Raw genomic sequence first — 21,115 nt, forward strand, 5'->3', positions numbered from 1 at the left:
CTTTTTCACTTTATGTTTTGATAATATATCAAAATACTATTAAGTAGTATTGATAATATATCAATATATTATCTGATAATTATTTTGATAATATATCAAAATACTGTTAAGAAATTTCTCCTTAGTACAAGGAGAAAAGCAACCTAGAAATTTCCTAACAATATGAACAATTAATCAGTGGAACAGCTTGTCTTCAGAAGTTGTGGGCGTTGGAGGCTTTTAAGAATAGACTGAACAGCCACTTGTCTGGAATGGTATAGGGTCTCCTGCTTGAGCAGGGGGCTGGACTAGAAGATCTCCAAGGTCCCTTCTGACTCTATTATTCTGTTATATCATTTCTTTTGTATAGCAGGAAATATTATATTTATTTGGTAAGCATCATTTTACCTTTATAAAACTTTAGTTTCCTTCTGCAGATAGGTTTTTACTCAACTAATCCATTGTGTAAAAACCCCTCCAATATCAATGAGGATTTCTTAAGTCGAGAAAATACATTCTGAACAGATTTTCCCAACATGATGTTTTTTCAGATGTGCTGGACCAACTTCCAGAATATCTAGCATCTGGCTGAGAATTCTGGGAATAGAAATCTAAAACATATAATAGATACCAATTTAAGAAAAAGGAAGTTTTCTTAGGTTTTTTTTCCTGATCTATAAGCCACTTGATACAAACCAGCGGAATTTTCACTGTGTATTAAGTCCTCATCCAAAACTGACAGGCTTAAATTAAGCACACAGAATACACGAAGCATCTTGTTTTGGGTTGAAGTACACCTGAATCACTATAAAGGTAGTCTTCATGTGCTGCTGCTCTGATTTAGCATTAATTCTGAAATTGCTATGCTACAATTGGAAAATTTAGTAATGCGGAAGTAACAGTAAAAGTTACCTCAGATTATTGCAGTTTGTTTCCTGTCTGCAGCAATTCTTGTTTCGTTTGAATAAAACACCAAAAGTGGGTGGGAAAATGAATTAAGATGTCTGTAAAATAATATTTGTCACAGCTTATTTGATTCAGAAACCTTTCCTCAATGATTCATTATGAGAAACAAAGCTAAGAGGGACGGGACCTAGGGTGGAGGGCATTTCCAAATCTGTTGGTTAAGTGAGCAAGGACTGTGAGACCAAAAGCATTGCAGGATGACAAAGAAGATGGAACAGATTAAAGCAACTTCTGTGTATTGCATTGGCGTAAATAAGCAATCAACTCATTTGCTTAAGGGAAAGTAAGCAAGCTCCTTGGTTCCTTGTTGCATCATGTTTAATCATTCACTTATGGGAAACAGCCAATCTACAAGTTATAACATGTTACAACTCAAAATAAGCTTCCCTTTTGTGTACCTATAGGCTTTCCCACATTGAGATTTAATGGTTCACATCCTTATTAGCAGGGAATTTCCAAAGGATGTGATGCAAATAGTAAGTTCAATTTGATAGGACAAAGGTATTCAAAACCATTCTTGTTCAGCTGTTGTATCCCTAACAGCAAAATGTTCCAGATCTAAGCTCTATCATGGGAAGAGAATGAATCGAAAGGTAAGTAAAACTCCATGCTAAGGAAAGGTATAGAATGGTTGAGGGAGGATTCATACTTGGGGAATAACTGAGGAAAGCACAGCAGCTGGAACAAATCTTTTGTGTGCCATACATGCCATGCCTCTTTTTGTACTGTCTTGAGATTTCAGTTTAGAATAAAATAGAACAGAACAGAAATAAACAGAAACCGAATACTTTATTGGCCAAGTGTGATTAGACACAAAAGGAATTTGCCTTCAATGCAGTAGCTCTCAGTGTATATACAAACCAATAGAATCATCATCATCATAATGCCAATTAAGAGAATAATGCCAATAAGAGGTGGAAACTAAAAAAGATAAGGATAAATGATAATACTACAGCCATACTACAAGGGTGAATATACACAGGACATTAGACAGCACTCTTGAGGATTAGGTTTCAGCAGATTGCTGGCATGAAGAAAAAAATTGTCCCTCTGTCTAATTGTTTTGGCATGCAGTGCCCAGTAGTGCCATTCCAAGGAGGAAGGAGCTGAAAGAGTTTATACTCAGGATGTGAGGGGATCTGAAGGAGGGTCTTCTCAGACCTCCTTCTGACCTGCGCAATATACAGGTCTTCTATGAAAGGCAGGCTAGTTGCAATTGTTCTTTCTGCGGTCTTAACTATCCATTGGAGTCTACCTGTCTTGTTTGGTTGTTGTACCAAACAACAAACAGGACAGGACAGACAGTTTTAGAAATACAGACTCAATAATTCCTCTCTAGAACTATATCTACAGATCTTGGGTCAGTCTGAACTTCCAGAGTTGATGCAGGAAGAACATCCTTTATTGTGCCTTTTTAATGATGGTTCTAATATTAAGTGTCCATTTCAAGTGCTAGGAAATTAAATAACCCCAAAACCTGAAGGACTTTACTGCTGATACTGTCCTGTCGAATGTAGTAAGAGGTGTAGAACAGAAGGGCTCCTCTTAAAATCCACTCTTACTTCTACAGTTTTAAGCATATTTAGCTCAGAGTGTTCTGGCTGCACCACAAGGCCAGTTGTTCAACCTCTCTTCTATATGCAGATTCATCACTGTCTTGAATGAGGTAATGACCATTTTATCATCTGCAAACTACTTTAACAGAAGCTTCCCTTGAGATGTAGGCATTAGTATAGACTAGGCATGTCAAACTCGTAATGTCACATGATGTCGCGCGACATATCACAACTTTTTCCCCATTGCTGACAATGGGGTGGGCGCGGTTTCTGTGTGATGCATATGCCCCGTGGGCCGGCAGTTTGAGATGCCTGGTATAGACAAAAAGAGCAACTGAGAGCAGACAATCCTGAGGGGCTCCTGTGCTAATTGCCCAAGTACTAGATGAAACTTTTTCTAGCTTCACCTGTTGGTTCCTATCTGTGAAAAAGCTTATGATCCACCTACAAGTATGAACACACACAGTGAGCTGAATCAGTTCATAGTGAAGAATTTCTGGAATGATAGCACTGAATACTGAGCTGAAGTCTGCAAAAGGTATCCATGCATAGGGGATTCAAGATGTTGCAAGATGTACTGTAGTCTTGCAAGATGTAGTCATTGGTAGCCTCACACTGCAATGAACAAGGACACACATTCAATTTTGCAGCTACTAAAATTGTTGAACGAGCAGGCACAAAAACAGCCAGGGAAGTGATTGAAGCCTGGGAAACAGGCTCCTTGCCAGTCAACTAGAGTGCTGATTTACCACCAGCATATCAAATACTTAGAAGGCGAGGGCTGGGCAGCACAAACAACAGCTAATGGCTTAAAAGCCAGCCATAAATTCACCCCAATCAACATCTAAAAAGCCTCTTACAGCAGGCATGGTAAGTACCACACAGAGAACAGCACACTCTGCTAGAGAATGGTTCCCTGAAGATGGGCTCCACCATTAGTGTGAAAGCTTGGAAGAAAACCTCTGGTCCTGGTGGCCAACCCAGATTGGATCCTGCAAGGAGGAGTTACTCTACCTGGGCCTGGGCCTTTTCCAATCTTTTGTCTATGAAACAGACCTTGCACATCTTTTACTAAGATCACCAGAGGTGGTGGGACCCAGAGGAGGATAGTAGAGATAGACAGGGCTTTTTTTCTCATAGAACGTCCAGAACGGAGTTCCGGCACCTTTTTTGGATGGAACCTTGTAGGGTAGGCAAGGCGGGTTGTATGACGTGTGTGAGTTCTGGCACCTTTTTTTTTTTTTTTTTAGAAAAAAAGCACTGGAGATAGGTAAAGGAAGATTGGCTACTGTTAGTGTATCTGGGGTGGGGTAGATAGTAGTAGAATACAATGGTCTCTTCTTTATATCAAACTGCATGATGTAGCTTTCAGTTAAAACCTAATGGTTTTAAAGTGCTGCTTTAGGGTGAATCTGATTTGATCCTTTAACTTATGGACTCTTTTTTTCCCCCATGCTTTTTAATTTATGTATGAAATGGATAGAACCATTTGTATAGAGCTCTGGATACTGGAGCCATGCTAAGACAGTTAAAAACTTGGAAGTCATAAAACTTAGAGAATACAGAAATACAAAGTGTTAATAAAAGCATAGAACCTGATTCTCAGCTACATGAGATATTTTTCTCTCTGAAAACATTGAATCCATATGTGGAGATTCTTCTGAACCCAGTTTTATTCTAGAAATGGATACCTAGGTGAAAGCTGTGACCATAAGTTATTTTTCCAAGCTCAGGCTTACTTCTCCATGGAGGTTGTCTTTGAAAACTGTCCAGAAGCTTCGGCCTGTTAAAATGTGGCATCTAGATTATTTATTTGTTTTAGGTAATATATCACCTTACTGTGGAGACAACTGCACTAACTATCCTTTCTCAGTTCTAAGTGCTAATTGTTGCTATAAAATCCTACTTAGCCGAGGCAAGATAATGGATAGCTCCTGGCTTTTTCAAGACAATCAGCAGAAACCACCTTGTAATGTTCACGTTTGTTCTGGGGGTAGGCCAGCTGCAGCTCTTCAGATACTGCCAAACCCCAACTCCTTTAGCATCTTCCATTATCATGCATGCTAGCTAGGCTGCTGAGGGTTGAAATTGAAAACTTAAAACATGTAAATATTGGATTGCCTACATATATCACATCTGCCAGTTCCTTCAGAACCTTGGGGTATAATCCATCTGTGATTTGAATTTGTCTAGGGTGGACAGGTGCTCATTTACCATTTTTCTTGCCTATCTTAACTTGTGTTTCTAATCTGTTTTTTACGGTACTGTTTTTAATAGGTTAGACTGTTTTTCCCTTAGTGTAAAGGTGAATGTAAAAAACAAGCCAAATAGTTCTGCTTTCTCCCTGTTGCTTGTCACCTTCTTGCCACTTTCTCCCACTAATGGACTAATCATTTCTTTAACTTTTTTCTTGTTTTTTACATGTTGAAAGAAACTTTTTTTGTTATTTTTGTTGCAAGCCTTAGTTCATTTTGAGCCTTAGCTTTCCTCCCTTCACCTTTGCAGGCTCAGGGTAGTTGCCGATATTCTGCCTTACTTATATGCCCCTCTTTCCATTTTTTATACTTGTCCTTTTTGTCTTTCAATTCATCAGAGTTTTTTATGCAGCCATGCTGGTTTCTTTTGAAAGCTGTTGTTTTTGTTCTTTGTTGGTATTGTGCTAGACTGGGCTTTTATAATCTCACTTTTCAAAATCTCCCAAGCTTTTTGAGTTGTTTGCCCTTTGAGAATTCTCATCCATGGAATCGTTCCTAAGCTCTAAGTTTATTGAAATTAGCTCTCTTAAAGTCTAAGACCCTAGTTTGACTATGTTCTATTGCTTGTGCTTGCATAATGTTGAATTCCAATATTGCATGATCACTTCCCCCCCCCCAAGGTTCCTGTAGCTTCAACACTTTCTATCATTTCATCTCTGTTAGTGAGAAGTAAGTCCAATATGGCTGATCCCCTAGTTCCCTTCTCTACTTTTTGGGAGACAAAGTTGTCTGCTATATTTGTCAGGAATCTGTTTGATCTTCCATTTGATGCAGAATTTTTGTCCCAGTTGATGTCAGTGTAATTAAAGTCCCCTATTACTATTGTGATGTGCTTCCTACATACCTTAGTTAGCTGACTAGCAAAAAGTTCATCTATTTCCTCTGTTTGGGTTGGGTAGCCTGTAGTATACACCTATGGTAAGGAGCTGAAATCAAACAAGAAAATTAATACTAAAGTGTTATGAAAATTTTTCTGTCAATCCCCTCTTTATCATGTATATATATTGCTATATTTTCATGTTGTAAACTGCCCAATCACCTTGCAAATTTATTAAATTTGTTTGCCATCCATCTCGCTGCGAGGTGACTGGGCAGTTTACAACATGAACATATAGCAATATATATACATGATAAAGAGTCTACAACAGGGCTTTTCAACGGGTGGTACGTGTACCACTTGTGGTACATTAATGAGTGGCAGGTGGTACACAGCCCTGCCTAGCCAAGTGTAGTGGGGGAGGGAGAGAGCCAGCACAGGCAAGGACTTACAGTGAGAGAGTCCTCTGGAGCTGCAAAGGCCCCAGGCTCACTTCTGGCTCACCCTCCCCCTTGAGAAAGGAGGGGGGGGCGGAGACAGGAGAGGCTATAAAAGGAGGCAGTTTGGGCAGGAGAGGGAGAGAAAGAAAAAGCAGCAGCCTTGGGAGGAGGTGGAGACAGCTTCACAGAAGGAGAAGAGAAGGAGGAGGAGGAGGAGGAGGAGGAGGAGGAGGAGGAGATGATGATGATGATGAAGAAGAAGAAGCAGGCTGGCCATGAGCTGATCTATAACTCCTGTGGCAGCCACCTGTGCTGGCAGCAGCAAACAGACAAGAAATGCAGCGGGGAAGGGGTCATCCTCCAAGAGGAATGAAAAAAGGCAGCAATGGCTGGAGGTGAGGCACGAGAGAGGGAGATGGAGAGTGGAAGGATTCTTATGTACTTTTGTGACTTTGAAGCTCTGGGATTTGTGCAATGTGGGCTTTGTGTTCTTAAGGAGTGTTTGGCAATTTCTATTTGGCTGATGTCTCGTGTTAGCTTCTATTGCTCTGCTGTTTTTAGCTGTAAGTTTGCTGCAAGGGATTTTGAAGTATTTTTCTCCTGAATGGATTTTGTCTGTTGCATTCCTTTACTTATGAATGGAGCCATTTGGGGAGGCTGCCTTAGCTGGCAGCCAGTATTTATATTTTTGTTTTCTTCCTTACTTTCCTTTCTAGCCAGTAGCTAATTCTTAAAGGGGAATGTGCCTTTTTAAATTAGTTCACTCAGCAGCTTGTCTTTTCTGTTCCTGGAGGCCTTTCCTTGTTTGATCAATATATGGAAGAGGAAAAATATGGGGGGGGGGTTTCAAAGTCTTCCTTCAGAAGGAGATGGGAATGAAAAAAAGGGAGGCAGGGAAGGAGGGAAGGAGGAAAGGAAGTCCTGCCTTAGCACTTGGCCACCAGCAGCTCTGCCATTGACTTTGCTTGTCAAAAGGTTGCAGAAGGGGATCATATGACCCTGGAACACTGTGACCATTATAAATATGAATCAGTTGCCAAGCATCCAAATATAAATCACATGACCCTGGGCATGCTGCAATGGTCATAAGTGTGAAAAATGGTCATAAGTCATTTCAGTGCAATTGCAACTTTGAACAGATTTTTTTTTTTTTGGTTATCAAGTTTTTGACACCTTGCTAGGTGGTACTTGAATATTGCCATATCCTAAAAGTGGTACAATCGGTAAAAAGGTTGCAAAGCCCTGGTCTACAACCACTAATGGGAACCATAAACATGCCTCTTTCTCATTAGTTATATCCCTATTCACTGGAATATAGGATGTACCATTTTCATGGGACGTGACTGAAGACTGGAGAGTCTCCAATTATTCGTATGTATTTATTTATTAGTTATATCACATCTTTCCATTAGGAAGTCAAGGCAGCATACAAAGTGCTCCTACATAGCACTCTCTTTTCTGATTTTTTCTCCCTCAACTTGACTTTTTCTCCCTCAACATTAATATAAGGTAGCTTGAGCTGATAGTGACTGAGCCAAAGTCCCCTTTCCTATCCTCAAATTCATCCACTTTCTGAGTTCTCATGTTGACTTATTTTCTGCACAATTTATAGAAGTTCTTGGGCATTTTCTTGAATGGAAAAACATGTCATACAAACTATTTGTATAGACCTCACATCTCTCCAAATTGCTGAAGAGAAGTGTAACTTGCAACACATTTTTACTGCAATTCTAATCAATATGAGAAGGTAAATGGTGATAACAAACTGTCATTCAAGAAGGTTTTTTTTAACTCAAACTGATAATCTATAATCATCCAATAAATTCTTAGAAGCACTAACCTTTCCTACAATATTTAGAAAACTGTTATTTTAAAACATCTTCATCTGTAAATATGAATTGTGTTCATAGCTCATATTGATCATATATAAAACCTGATTTTACCATTCACTGATCATAGAAAGCAAAGGGGTGCTTTGATGGTGCCAAAGCATAATTCATTTTCTACATATGAAGCTATAAACAACAAACTGAACTGAGACTTACAGCCCACCAATATATTTGACTCCTGAAAGAACTATGTAGTGTAGGAACACAAGGAATAGAAAAGGTGATCAACAGCACTTAGCAATAGCACTTAAACTTATATATTGCTTCATGATGCTTTATAGCCCTCTCTAAGGGGTTTACCGAATCTTTTTACTTTTTACATTTTACCGGCTTCAGAAGGATGGAAAGCTGAGTCAAACCTTGAGCCGGTGACAATTGAACTCACCAGCAGAATTAGTCTGCAATACTGCATTCTAACCATTGTGCCACCATGGCTCTTCCAAATGAAAGTTAAAGAATATTTAACTTTCATTTAACATTAAAATGTTATCTCTGTTAAAAAAGCTAAGGCTGAAAATATTAAAAACATAAGATAAATATGAATATAATTTTGTCAACTAAAATGTTTCTGATTTGTGAAGTTGTAAAACTGAATTTGTTACATTTGCTGTTTTTATTTTGTCTTTAGGATGGGATTCTTCATCAAAACCTTGCATTTTTATCTCATCATTCTCTTTTGTAGTGGAGATGAACAATTTCAGCATTCAGACAATAAAAGTCTTCTGTCCAAGTCAAGTCCTTCTTCATTCCCTGAATCTCAAATTCCAAGGAGAGGCCTCAGCTTTTTACATAATGTAAGAACAAAGACTACAAAAAAGAAAGCAGGCCTCAATAGACTTAACATTTTAAATATGCGACACAATTATAGTTTCCAAGTTGATCCAACAATTGTTTTACCTAATAGCCAACCACAGCATAGGTCATCTTATAAATTCTCACAAACTGATGGAATAATAAATGATTCATTGACTGACCCATCTCGAAGGAGCACGACATTGTCTCCTAAGCCAGCAGAGAAGCAACAAGAAGCTGAAAGCCTTTTAAATCTCAATTCAGTATTAAAGTGGAATGTTCTTGGTGATGAACAATACAACAAAAAGGGAACAAGATTTTTATACTCAACATTACAAATTAGTGCAAGCTGTGGAATCCCAGCAAATGGCACATTTGATCTATCAAACAGGAAACTAACTGAGAATGAATTGAGGGGAAAAATGGATCCCATTTTCTGCAAAACTACACTGGACCAAATTAAAAAGTTTAACGCAAGTCTCAACAACCTTGAGACAGATATCGCAACCCTGATTCTGTTATTCCTTGAAATGAAGAGTGTGTATTTAATTGATGTGAGTTATAACAAAATATTTATAAATACCAAATCTGCAAAAGACAGCTATAATCTGCAGCACAACAATCTTCTGTTTTTAAATCTCAGTCACAATCCCCTTAAAACTCTGAAAAACCTCATTCTACCGAGAGGTCTCAAGAGCATTGATTTATCTTTCACACAAATTAACCAAATACCAAAAGAATTCATTGCAATACTTTCTCAAATAGAAGAGGTATTTCTTCAGGGGAATCCATTTATATACAATGCTGAAGCACTTATGTCTAATTTTAATCCTGTACTTACAATGAGAAATCAAAAGCATTTCTTTAATGGAGGCATTTCATATACAAATTTTCCACAATCCACAATTCATCAAATAATGTTACATTGTTTCACTGAAGAACTTCCGGAAGGGTTTCAAAACACAAAAAAACCACATATTTTTCTTGACCTTAGCAATAAACCCATACACAATTTCCACTACTTATCAAAATCTTTACGTCATTTTGATTTAAGCAACTGTAACTTACAAGGAAAAGCTAGCCCTAATCTTTTCCCAAATTTAACTGTGTTTAAAATTCAAAACAATAAAATAAAACATTTTTCACCATATCTCCCAGACTCATTAGAGGAATGTGATGTTAGTAAAAATAACATACATAATTTCCCTTTCCACGGGGCAGAGCAAAGTTTAAAATTACTCAATCTTTCTAGAAATCTTTTAAAGCAACTGAACGTGAACACTTCATACCTTTCCCTAAATAATCTGGATGTAAGCCATAATTTAATTACAAATCTGCTGGGTCACATGGGGACTTTTCTGCCTGAACTGAAATATCTGAATCTGTCAGAAAATAAAATATTTTTTCTGCAACCTGGGTCTTTCCCTAAATCTTTGGTTGAGTTGGATATTAGCAATAATGCCATTGCCATTCTTATGAAAGACATGTTCCTCCATTTGACCAACTTGAAAATTTTAACCATTCAAGGGGAACACTTTTTCTGTAACTGTGAATTATACTGGTTTGCAAACACGTACCTTGCTAATCCACAAATGCAAATAAATGGCCAAGAAAGACTTTTCTGTGGTTTTCCAAAGAAAAAGCGAGGTCTTTTGTTGCAAAACAGTCATCTAACAATGTTGTATTGTAGTCTTGGTCTTCAAATTGGAATTACAGTTGTTATGGTCATTTTGATTATGTCCGTCATATCTGTATTATGCTGGCATTTTGATGTTCCATGGTATTTAAAGATGGGTTGGTATTGGTGCAAGGCTAAAAGGAAACAATATGAGAAGAGACCAGAACACAAAATATATGATGCTTTCATTTCATACAGTGAAAATGATGCTTCCTGGACTAAAGAAACTTTATTAAAAAACCTGGAAGCCAATGGATTTAAAGTATGTTATCATGAAAGGGATTTCATGCCAGGGCATCCAGTTCTTGGAAACATTTTTTACTGTATCGAGAATAGCCATAAAGTTCTTTTTGTGCTATCATCCAGCTTTGTCCACAGCTGTTGGTGCCAGTATGAGCTGTACTTTGCTGAACACCGGGTTCTCACTGAAAACCAAGATTCCCTCATTATGGTTGTATTGGAAGATCTGCCAGCCAACAGCATTCCAAAGAAATTCAGCAAGCTTAGAAAACTATTAAAAAGGAAAACCTACTTGAAATGGAGTCCTGAGGAACACAAACAAAAGCTTTTCTGGCACCAGCTGACTACTGTGTTGAAAACTATGAATGAGCCAGTGCTAAGAACACAGAGGAAAAGCTGCATTAGGAAGCAGACAGATTCAACTGAATGAGAAGCAATGCTGATGAAGTATTGGAATATTTGGAGTATTAAAAAAATCAAATACTTCTTGAATTGCCATCATCTGAAAGATACAATTATTAGAATATTGATAAGGAACCAAAGTAATGTTTTAAGTTACCATTCTAGAAAAGTGGCCTCTTAAAACCAGGGTATTTCCTGGTAAACTGTTTGTTTATATAAGTACAAACACACTGCAGCAACCCAGAACTTCATAAAAAGAAAACAAACCACCTATAAATATCTTCCAACATAATCGATATCCACAAAACTTTATGGATAAGTACCTGAACATTCAGCCTACCATAGCACAATCTCCTTTAAGAATTACACTTCCATATATCAAAAACATCTCAGAAACAATCAACAGGTTATTACAGTTACACGGCATCAGCGCAGCACATGAACCAACTAAAAACACCCTCCAAATCTTTTTCAGTAAACCAAAAGACCCAATAGCTCAAGAAACAGGAGCAAACTACAACATATAGTACAACCCACTATATAGGACAGACAGGCAGAAAACTAGCAGAATGGAACCATAAACATTAATCAGCAGTCAGAGGACATTAAAAAAATGACTATCTTAAAGAATATTATCTAGTCAGATAATGAAATGACAACAAGCAAACAAACTCAAGAGAACAAGAACTCCACTGTTCAACTTCAGCTAAATATATTCTCTTCTATTACATTCTTTGATAACCAACTTTACATTATATTTATTCATAAGAGCTTTATCAATTTAGTCTTTGAATATAAGTATTTATAGAAACCTTTCTATTCTATTCTATTCTTATTCTATCTTGAATATGGCAATTTGGACTCTTTATTGCTGATATTGTGTTCCTTTTTTACAAGTTGATAAGCTAATACTTTTCATGGTTTGTTTACTCAGAGTTTTTGTTTGGCAAATTTTATTTTCTTCTGTAACTCTTGTTTCTAACAGACTTAATTGCAGTTTAGTGTCTTGCAATTCTTTAATCAATTGTATCTTGAGTTAGTTTCATGCTTCAAATTTTCTTATTTTGGCTTTTAACAGTATTTTTCATTTGTTGTGTTTTTTTTATTTTGCAGCTAATTTAATTAGAAAGCCCCTTGTATATGTTTTACTCGTATCCCACATAGTAATGTGGGAGATTCCTGGTGTCCTAGTTGTATTAAAAGAATTTCAATTCTTGTTTACATTTTTGTAAAACTGTGCCATGGAGTTTTCTCAATCATTTTTCTGTCTAAAATGAAAAAAATGATTGAAACTTGCGTCATTAAAATTGAGTTGTGATCTCCATATATCGGGAGAATTTCTATTTCTTTCACTGACGGTGTTGAGGCCCAGAACATTTTTTTTTAAGTATGATTAATGTCCTAGGGAAAAAAATAGTGTAGCCTCTCACTGTTGAATTTATAATTCCCAAATGAGTACCAATTCCTCCTATATTTAAATACCTCTTACAGAAGTTTCCCACATTTTGTGTGTTGATTTATTTAAATTCAAATCCATTCATATCATTCGAATTAAATATTCTTCAAATTCCATTAATTTTTGGAAAAGAACTATTTCTCTTGAGCCTATTCCTGGAAGACAAATTCAATGGGGAAAATTATCAATTCAGGGGCAGACACAGGATTTTGGGATAACAGCTCAGACTATTATTCCTGTTTCTCAGTGTAATCTTATTATGGAAATAGGATTGATATATTTTCTCCATAAAAAATTCTATATAAAAATATAGGATGTCAGACATGAAGCTAAGGTAAAAACTTCCCTATACAGTATACTTGTTCTGAACTGGAAGATCCAAAATCATCTAATACTATCTCATAGGTCTTAGAGACCTTTGTAACTCTGGAACAATTTGGATATTTAATTATTTTAGATGTATTGTAAATGCAGATTTTGAAAAAATTGCATATAACCTTAAGGGTGAGTTTGAAATTCTGAAATTCTAGCATATGGAACATGGTCCCAGTATATATGCAACTAAATATTAGTGAAATGGCTCAAGGCTATCATCTTTCTTGCCCTGTAAATCATACATGCACACATGCACACACATTTTAAATGCATAGGGCATACATTATGGGAAAGAACATACTTCAAACCTACAATTTTGATTTAGCAAAATGGGGCAAAAAAGGTTGCAAAAATTATTAAAACTATTTTATGTGATAGATCTCAAACTTCCAAGAAAAAAGAGCTCTAGCTCAGTGAATATGCTTTATACAGGAAAGGTTCTAGTAGTGGTGGCGAACCTATGGTACGGGTGCCAGAGGCAGCACTTGGAGCCCTCTCTGTGGGCACACATGCCGTTGCCCCAGCCTTGCCTCCCCCTGTGATCCCCTCCTCTCCAGCAGCCCCCCCTGAAAGAGACTCGCCCCTGAGCATGGCCCACACGGAGCAGCGCAGCCAAGGACATGGCAGCCAGGCAGCATAGACAAGACTCTGCCCTCACACCCCATCAGGTAGTTGATGCTGCAGGGCGCAGGCAGAGGCTGTGGCCTCCATAGCACTGCTGGGCTGCCTGGGTGATTGCGGAGGGCCCTGGAGGCAGTGAATGATCCTGTGGGCAGGCGGGGCGGGGGATGCGGGAGCAGAGCAGGGGCAGGGCAGGGGGTGGAGTGGGGCGGGGCCATTTTTGGGGGACTCGGTCTCTAAAAGATTCGCCATCACTGTTCTAGATACAATCCCTGAATCTCAATCACAGAATTAGCCAAGATAACTGCTGCCGCCTAAGTGTTCTTCCTCATGGCTGAGTCCATGCTTCCCATCAGTCTTTGGGGTGCTAGAAAACTATACTGTCATAAAATTTGCTGCTCTTACTAGTTATCTTTATCCTGACATAGGCATGACACTGACAATCATCTTTATTTATATTGTAAAAAGCACACTCCAGACAGATTTGATGATATATCACCAGCCAAAACATTGATCACACACTTCTAATGTGGGATGGAGAGAAGACAAGTTTTAACAGATGAAACCCACTAGTTTAGGCATCTCTAAAGCCTTGCTTTGTTTTTGCACAAACGTTTTGCACTAGTGTGATCTTCTGGAATAATATTTCACTCATGACCAACACCAACCTGGCTACTAGGTGAAGTTTTCAGGTTCCTTTGGGCATCGGTTTGATGCTGTTACAAAAGGGCTAAATCCATACTGAAAAGCTGAAAGTCACAGGGATTTTGATTGAAATGAAACTATAGAGACATTTTTCTTGCTCACTTGCCATATTCAGCCCTTTACAACTGCTTCAGTCTAGTTGCTTTGTAGCTATTCCAGAGATTTTAAGTTGATAACTAAAGCGGACTGTCTCTGTAAGTGAATGCCCAAGAACTGAAAGAGTGCCAGCATTAGCCTAAACTGACCACTCAGTCTAGGGTTAATCCCAACCCAGTAGCATTCACCTGACCTTGACACCAATCAAGTGAAGCACATCAAATTGCACTCATAGCAAAACTGCCATGGTTTACCTGCTTACAGGAAAAATAGTAAACTAATACTGGAACAACTGCTAAGAAGGGTTTTAAGGTAGTTGGAGATAAGATGAGATGAAGGCAACATCATGAGGACAGAACAGGGGAAAAAAGATATTGCAAGAAGTGCCTTAGTTACCTTAAATGTCTTATTGTAGTAGGAAAAGACCTAAGACTGAAGGGCTGCAGATTCAGTTTGTGCTTTTGAAAAAGTCAAAAGTGATCAGCTGAGCAAATGTCAATAAAATGAGAGGGAACCACAAAAGAAATCCCACACTTCTGAACTGGACACTAGATTTTATAACTTATTTTTATCTTTGTACATAACTAACTGTCATCTGCAAAAAATGTTCCATGGTAAATCAATAATAGACATAACTCTTGATAGAAATGTTTTAAAAAGCAACTTTGTAAAACACATTTTTGAGCACTCACCATATAAACAAGAAAGCAATTCAGTTATAAAGCACAAAACAGTGGTGATTTGTGGCAGCAGACATTTTTTAAAAAGACTGATCTTTGCTGGAGTCCAGAAGAAATCATCTGGGGTTATAATACTGTACACACACAGAAATCTTTAAAAAGGAGAAACACTACTAATGAAATGGCAGAATATGGAATAGTAATTTGCAAGACACATATAGGAGAACCTAGAAGCCTGGCTAAGGCATGAAGCTTGCAGTCCTATCTTTCCTAGCCCAGCTGCTGCCTGACTAAAGTAAAATCAACTTAATGTGTGGAGGGATTGAACATTCATGCACATGCAATAATGGTACATCATATGGATGACTCATGGCACAACTTGCCAAGATATGATAGCCACCATTGTGGTAGAACATTGGACACTGCTGGCTCCCACCAGCTACAACGAGGGCACTGGTATCTGCTTAGCAGAAGTACTGTCATAATCCCGCACTAAGTCATTTGTTGGGTGATAATGCATGGCAATATAGGAGTTGGCATATCTGAATGGAGAATTTGTTGGTTGCAAGCTGTTGGGAGTGCTCACTTCCTGAGAAGGGCAGCTGTTATAAATACTATAATAAGGTTCAATGCGGGTATTCATGGGGGTGGAACTACTCTGCCCTCCTCCATAATGATGATGGCCAACAGAAGCCTTAGGACTCAGCATACTTTCTTTAGAGCGACTAGGGCCACATGCTTGGTCCAAAAACTTTTTCTGAGGCTTTGGAGATAGCATATAAGCTGAGTTGGTCTCATGATGAGATGATTTATTTCTGTTGGCCTCCAGACTCCCTTTGCCCACAGCTTGAAGCCGTGTTTTCTGTTTACAACAGAAAAAAACAAAGGCCAAGTATTGTATAAACCAAAGGACCCTCCTTCTTAAGCCAGCACTGTTACGGGAATATATAAAAGGATTCAATCCAGACTTTAAAAAAAAGAGTGTAAATCCACATAGTTCAAATTGATAAAGCACAATGCCATTGTTCCTGGACAAAACATCCTGTATCAAAGATATGCCCAATGGAAGGCAGCAAATTAAAACAGAAAGAACAATAATAATGCAAGTCATCACAGCTTTAGAGTCCTTGGCCGTGGACAAGTTAATCATGGACACCAACTGAAATCTGCTGGCTGCAGATGCAGACAACTGGCCAAAGTTCTTCATGTATGCATGGGTTTGGATGTGTTGCAGCTTGTTATAGTTTTGGTTTCTATACAGAGCTGGCACAGTGCACCGTACCCCATCAGCACAACCAGTAGCAAGTGTTCCAGCAAAAGGATGAGGCCTGGAGGCATCAACTGTGATGATGGGGGGACATTTTCTCACTTGGGCATTCTTCCTCAAGGCTTGGGCTATCATGATATAAGAGACTGAAACTAATGTCACACAGCAGATGAAATCAATAACATACAAATAAGGGATGATCTTTTCCTCACCACTGATCAGGCTGGAAATAGGAAGGCAAAGACGAGATTTATGGGTCCTCATGGTGGCTAGAGTAGCCAGGGTAAAGCTTGTGGCCCAGAGGAGCAGGGTAAGCAATAGAGTGCAAGGGAAGGAGGCAGTTCGATTGGGTTGTTTCCCTAACACCATGCTTAATCGGTGAAGGGCAATAACAGCCACTGTCTTGAGGGACATGATGATAAACCCAGAGCTGGTAAGGTGGAAGGTAAAGCAAAAAGCATCAGGGATACCAGCTGCAGAATCCAAAAAGAGAGCAAAGGTGAACATGGGGGCAGTCACTCCACAGATGAAAAGGTCACAGAAGGATAGATTGAGGATCATAAAATCAAAGTTGGTCCTGAACTTCCGGAAAGCTGGGTCAAAGAAGGACAAAAAAACAATAAGGTTGCCATAAGAACCTAAGCAGAAAATGACAGCCAGCAAGAAGGTACATGTAACTAAAGTGGCTGTGTGGATTATCTCCTGGAGATCCCCTTGGAAAGAAAAGGAGTCATTGCTTCTCCAAGATGGTGGAGGCAGTTGTGCTGAGGAATTTGAGAGATCTGTCCACTTGGTTTCAGCCCACTCCGTCAGGTTCATCATCACAGAATGTAACCTGCTGCTGTCCTGGTACTTCAAAATTGTGAATTTGGCATTGGTCGTTTGAGGTGCATACTTGGTGAGACCTATGTGTAGAAATACAACCCCCCAATACCAAAAATTAGTTAATAAACATTAAAAGAGTTGTTAGTTTGTCTTAAAAAGTGTATATCAATAGCTGGGCTGAAATAAGTCTGTCAATTCTACTAGTTCAAGTAAGCCCTTAAATATATAGAAGAGTTACATTTGGTAACTTTACAGAAAATGGATTGGGTCTCATATCCTACTGCAAGCACCACAGAAACAGTGCCTCCCAATTCTTTCTTCAGGGGCAAAAAATTATTTGTATTATTGCATTAAAGGATATAGAAGGGGCTGCCATAAAGAAGAGGGAATTAAGCTATTTTCCAAAGCACCTGAAGGCAGGACAAGAAGCAACGGGTGGAAACTAATCAAGGAGAGAAGCAACCTAGAACTAAGGAGAAACTTCCTGACAGTGAGAACAATTAATCCGTGGAACAGCTTGCCTCCAGAAGCAGTAAATGCTCCAACACTGGAAGTTTTTAAGAAGAGACTGGACAGCCATTTGTCCAAAATGGTGTAGGGTTTCCTGCCCGAGCAGGGGGTTGGACTAGATGACCTCCAAGGTCCCTTCCAACTTTACTACTATTATTATTATTATTATCTGGGTTCAATTTCTGACAACTTTAGATAATTTATGGTTAAAAGAGTGTTGCCTCCCCCAAACCACATGGAGACTTTGCAACAACTCATTTAAATTTAAGAGTACAGTATCAGAAAAGATGAAAAAGTCAAACATATCTCTCATGCATTAGTTTGGAAATATAATGAACTCTGGCCATACTGGAAGACCAATGACCTGGATACAAAGAGAGGCAGGGAACAAACAGCACTCAAAATCCATATGCATGGCATTTTGGCACTTGATGCAGACAATCCCATGTGAGCTTCTCCTATCAGCAAAAAAATCAGAAATGAATTCAACAGGAAATAATTTATTGTCATTTATTTACAACCAGCACTCATTCTAACAATATAATAATAGTAATAATGACTCTCACTGATTCTGTGGTTCATAACAGTTAAAGCAATTGCAATAAAATCAATAAAAGATGTTAAGTGAGAGTTTCACACTCTGCCAAATTGAAGGAACCATAAATGTGCCAACCCTGCAGTATACAATTGGCAAGGAAGATATTATAGGAGACAGATGTTGAAGTAACAGGCCTATGTCATGTAGGGCTATATAGGTAACAACCAGCACCCTCAATTGTATCCGGAAGCAAACCAACAATCAGTGGAGCTTGCAGAATAAAAGTGTTACATGGGCATATACTGGGCCATGCCTATTACTGTTCATGTGCAACATTCTGGACCAGTTGAAGCTTCTGGGTGGTCTTCAAGGGCAGTCCCATGTAGAACCTGTTGCACAAGGTGACTAGGTCATGAGTAATTCTCTGAAGGGCCCTCTCAATCTTGTAAAAGGTATAATTGGCACACCAAATAGAGTTGTGCTAAAATCTTCCTGGACTTTATATATAAATATACACTGTTCTAAAATGAAGTACAATTTTAGAATTGCAATGAAATGAGATTGGTGAGGGTGCTTCTTTCTCTGTAATACTCTAAAGACAGACCATTGGATACAAGTCCAGACCAAGACTGTAACTGAAATTGCAGACCAAGGACTGGAACAACAGCTTCCAAACTGATACTAACATGTTGGTGGTAGAAACAGAAGGAAGGTGTGAGACTGGAATGACAGGGCTGGGACTGAAAGGGCTGAAGTATACATATGGGGCCAGGATGTCTCCTGGACTAGGATGTAAGGAACCAAAGCATGATCATGGGAACTGTAAAAATTGTCTCTGGGCAGAGAAAGGAATGTCTTTGACCGAAAATCATGCCCATCATCTCAACTCTTGGCTTATTGAAGGCCATCATTTCAGTCCCATACCTGGCATTTTATCTCAGTCATTCCCATCCTCAGCCTGACCGAAAGGAGTGGTCATTTAATTTTAAAAAACAACATGGCAAAAAAGACCACATAAAGCAGCTCAGCTCATTCATTTCTCTATTCCCTACTAGTTTTGTTTTCTTTTTCTGAGGAGTCCTTGGTGCTTCCTGAGCTTGTTTGCCAACATTTAATTACCCGACTAGATAATATAATTCCCCTATATTGCTTTTTTAAAAACCTATCCCATGCTTTATAAGTACACTATACAGCTGCCCTGATTTAAATGGGATTCAGTCGGGTCAAAATTTTCAGAAGTACCTTTCCGGCCTTTTTAGAGTTTGAGAAAGAAGGCAATAACCTTCTTTCTTGTCCTTCCTTCCTTATATCCTTCCTTTCCCTCTTCCGTAGGGCTCATAAGAAAAGCGCGGGGCCTAATCAGAAGGGCGGGTGATTTTCGAATACGGCTGGACCTGTCGAGCTCTAGCTTAGCCGAGCGGGCTCAGGTGCGTATCGGGGTAACAAAAGACGCGGCCTTCTTCACCGTCCAGGCTAGGGCGACCCAGGCGCTCCGCTCTCTGTCCACCCACCGACCGACCCGCCGGAACGAAGCCCTCAGTCCATCGGCGGACCGGCCTGTCCTTACCAAGCGCGGGCTTCGTGGAGGCAGCCGAGGCCACGCGCCTCGCGCGTCCGTCCGCACCAGAGGCAGAAGGCAGTTGCAGTCGGGGCTGCGGCTGGTGGAAGGTGAAGTCATCGTCGGCGAGAGGGAACGGTTCGACCTCCTCCGCCGTCTCCCTCCTGCGTTTGGGCCTGAGGAAAAGGAGGGAGCGGGTCGGCGCTGCTAGCCCGGCAAGCCTCGCCGCGCGCGCCTGCTGAAATGACGTCGCGCTTCTTTTTGCAATGCGCGGTTCAAGGACGACGGCCGGCTCAAAGGAGTCTCCCCTCCGAGAGGTTTCCTCGCATTGCTCCGGGAGCCGTTTCCGCGTCCTCGGCGACACCGAAACCGCTCTAGCGTCTCGCCCCTGAGCGAGCGGGTGAGTGGTTCCCAAGAGCAGGACGCACGGTCATAGCACACTCACGCAAGCGCCTGGCCTGAAAGAGCGCGTTAGAGCCCTGCACTGCACAGAAACATCGCCGCAATCGGTGCGCGGTACCCGTATTGCTCCGATAAAGGCAGCTGGCTCAGTCCCTTCCCCCTTTCTTTCCTTTCGGGGAACCTGCTTTGAAATTGTGGCAGGTCTGAGAGATAGTAGCAGATGCTGCTGAAAAGTAGCATTTGCTGGCGAACATGCATATAAATATCCAGAACAACGCAAGGCGTTGAGAAGAGTGCGAACTGTCGAGCATTTTGAATGGCACACGCCAGGTCCAGCCAATACTCACCCATAACTAGCAGGATTTCAATTCACAAAAACGAGTGCACAATAAATGCATTATTCTTGAAGTTTCCCTAAAACATTTTTTTAAAAGTAGTGATGACGTTGGCGATAAGAAACATGTCTGTTTAATGCTCTTATTAAATCAGCTGCAACTTTACAAAGTGGTCATAATCGCCTAAATATTCTTCAAGGAAGGTTAGGGAGAAAAAAAGGAGTGGAGGAGAGAGAGAGAGATGTGCCGTTTCCAGCTGTGTCTGTTCCAGGTTACTTTCTCAGCTGGCTACTGTGTGTGTGTGGGGGGGGGGGCTTCTAGATACTGATCTTATTAGAAGCATGGTGACATCAGCCATGACAGAAACTCTTCCAAAGCTTTTTAGGGAGACCAGGCTTTTTTTTATTTTTATGAAATATATCTGTTCAAGTCAAAAGTGTCCATCCTGTGGGAGATTCTGTAGCTGAAAGAAAAGAGACACAAGTCAATCTAGGTATCTTTTTCTTAGTAAAGCTATGTACGATGTACTAGAAAACCAGCATCAGACATAAATTGGGTAGGATGTTTTAGCAGTGGAAGTGGCGGCCACAGAAGCCATTTATATTTTCTTATGTATAACAAGGTAATGTGTTGCATGAGCAGGTATGGGTGTTCTTTCATGTGCATCTCTGATTATTGAAAGTAACATCAGGAAGAATGGGGTGTGTAATTCCACAGGTGCCAACTTATGAGC

At 39.7% G+C, this 21,115-nt stretch overlaps 2 protein-coding genes across 6 annotated transcripts; one reads left to right on the plus strand and one right to left on the minus strand.

Moving 5' to 3' along the window:
* The first annotated feature begins 288 nt into the window (after positions 1 to 288).
* LOC120308362 (toll-like receptor 2) lies at positions 289 to 12,338 on the plus strand. The gene is made up of 2 exons (XM_039344324.1): positions 289 to 1,538; positions 8,531 to 12,338. The coding sequence occupies exon 2, from the start codon at positions 8,532 to 8,534 to the stop codon at positions 11,040 to 11,042; it is 2,511 nt and encodes an 836-aa protein (XP_039200258.1). The 5' UTR covers positions 289 to 1,538; position 8,531; the 3' UTR covers positions 11,043 to 12,338.
* A 2,468-nt stretch (positions 12,339 to 14,806) lies between these two features.
* GPR75 (G protein-coupled receptor 75) lies at positions 14,807 to 20,414 on the minus strand. 5 transcript variants are annotated; one of them, XM_039344330.1, is made up of 3 exons: positions 19,655 to 20,414; positions 17,914 to 18,007; positions 14,807 to 17,119 (listed from the first exon to the last, which is right to left on the minus strand). In XM_039344330.1, the coding sequence occupies exon 3, from the start codon at positions 17,034 to 17,036 to the stop codon at positions 15,387 to 15,389; it is 1,650 nt and encodes a 549-aa protein (XP_039200264.1). In that variant the 5' UTR covers positions 17,037 to 17,119; positions 17,914 to 18,007; positions 19,655 to 20,414; the 3' UTR covers positions 14,807 to 15,386. The 5 variants fall into 5 exon arrangements, with proteins under 5 accessions (XP_039200264.1, XP_039200263.1, XP_039200261.1 ...); XM_039344329.1 differs by having other exon boundaries at positions 17,899 to 18,007; XM_039344327.1 differs by having other exon boundaries at positions 17,914 to 20,414.
* Positions 20,415 to 21,115: the final 701 nt, after the last annotated feature.

This window comes from Crotalus tigris, unplaced genomic scaffold, assembly GCF_016545835.1.
Source record: "Crotalus tigris isolate CLP2741 ecotype Arizona unplaced genomic scaffold, ASM1654583v1 scf7180000017903.3850313, whole genome shotgun sequence".
Taxonomy (NCBI): domain Eukaryota; kingdom Metazoa; phylum Chordata; class Lepidosauria; order Squamata; family Viperidae; genus Crotalus; species Crotalus tigris.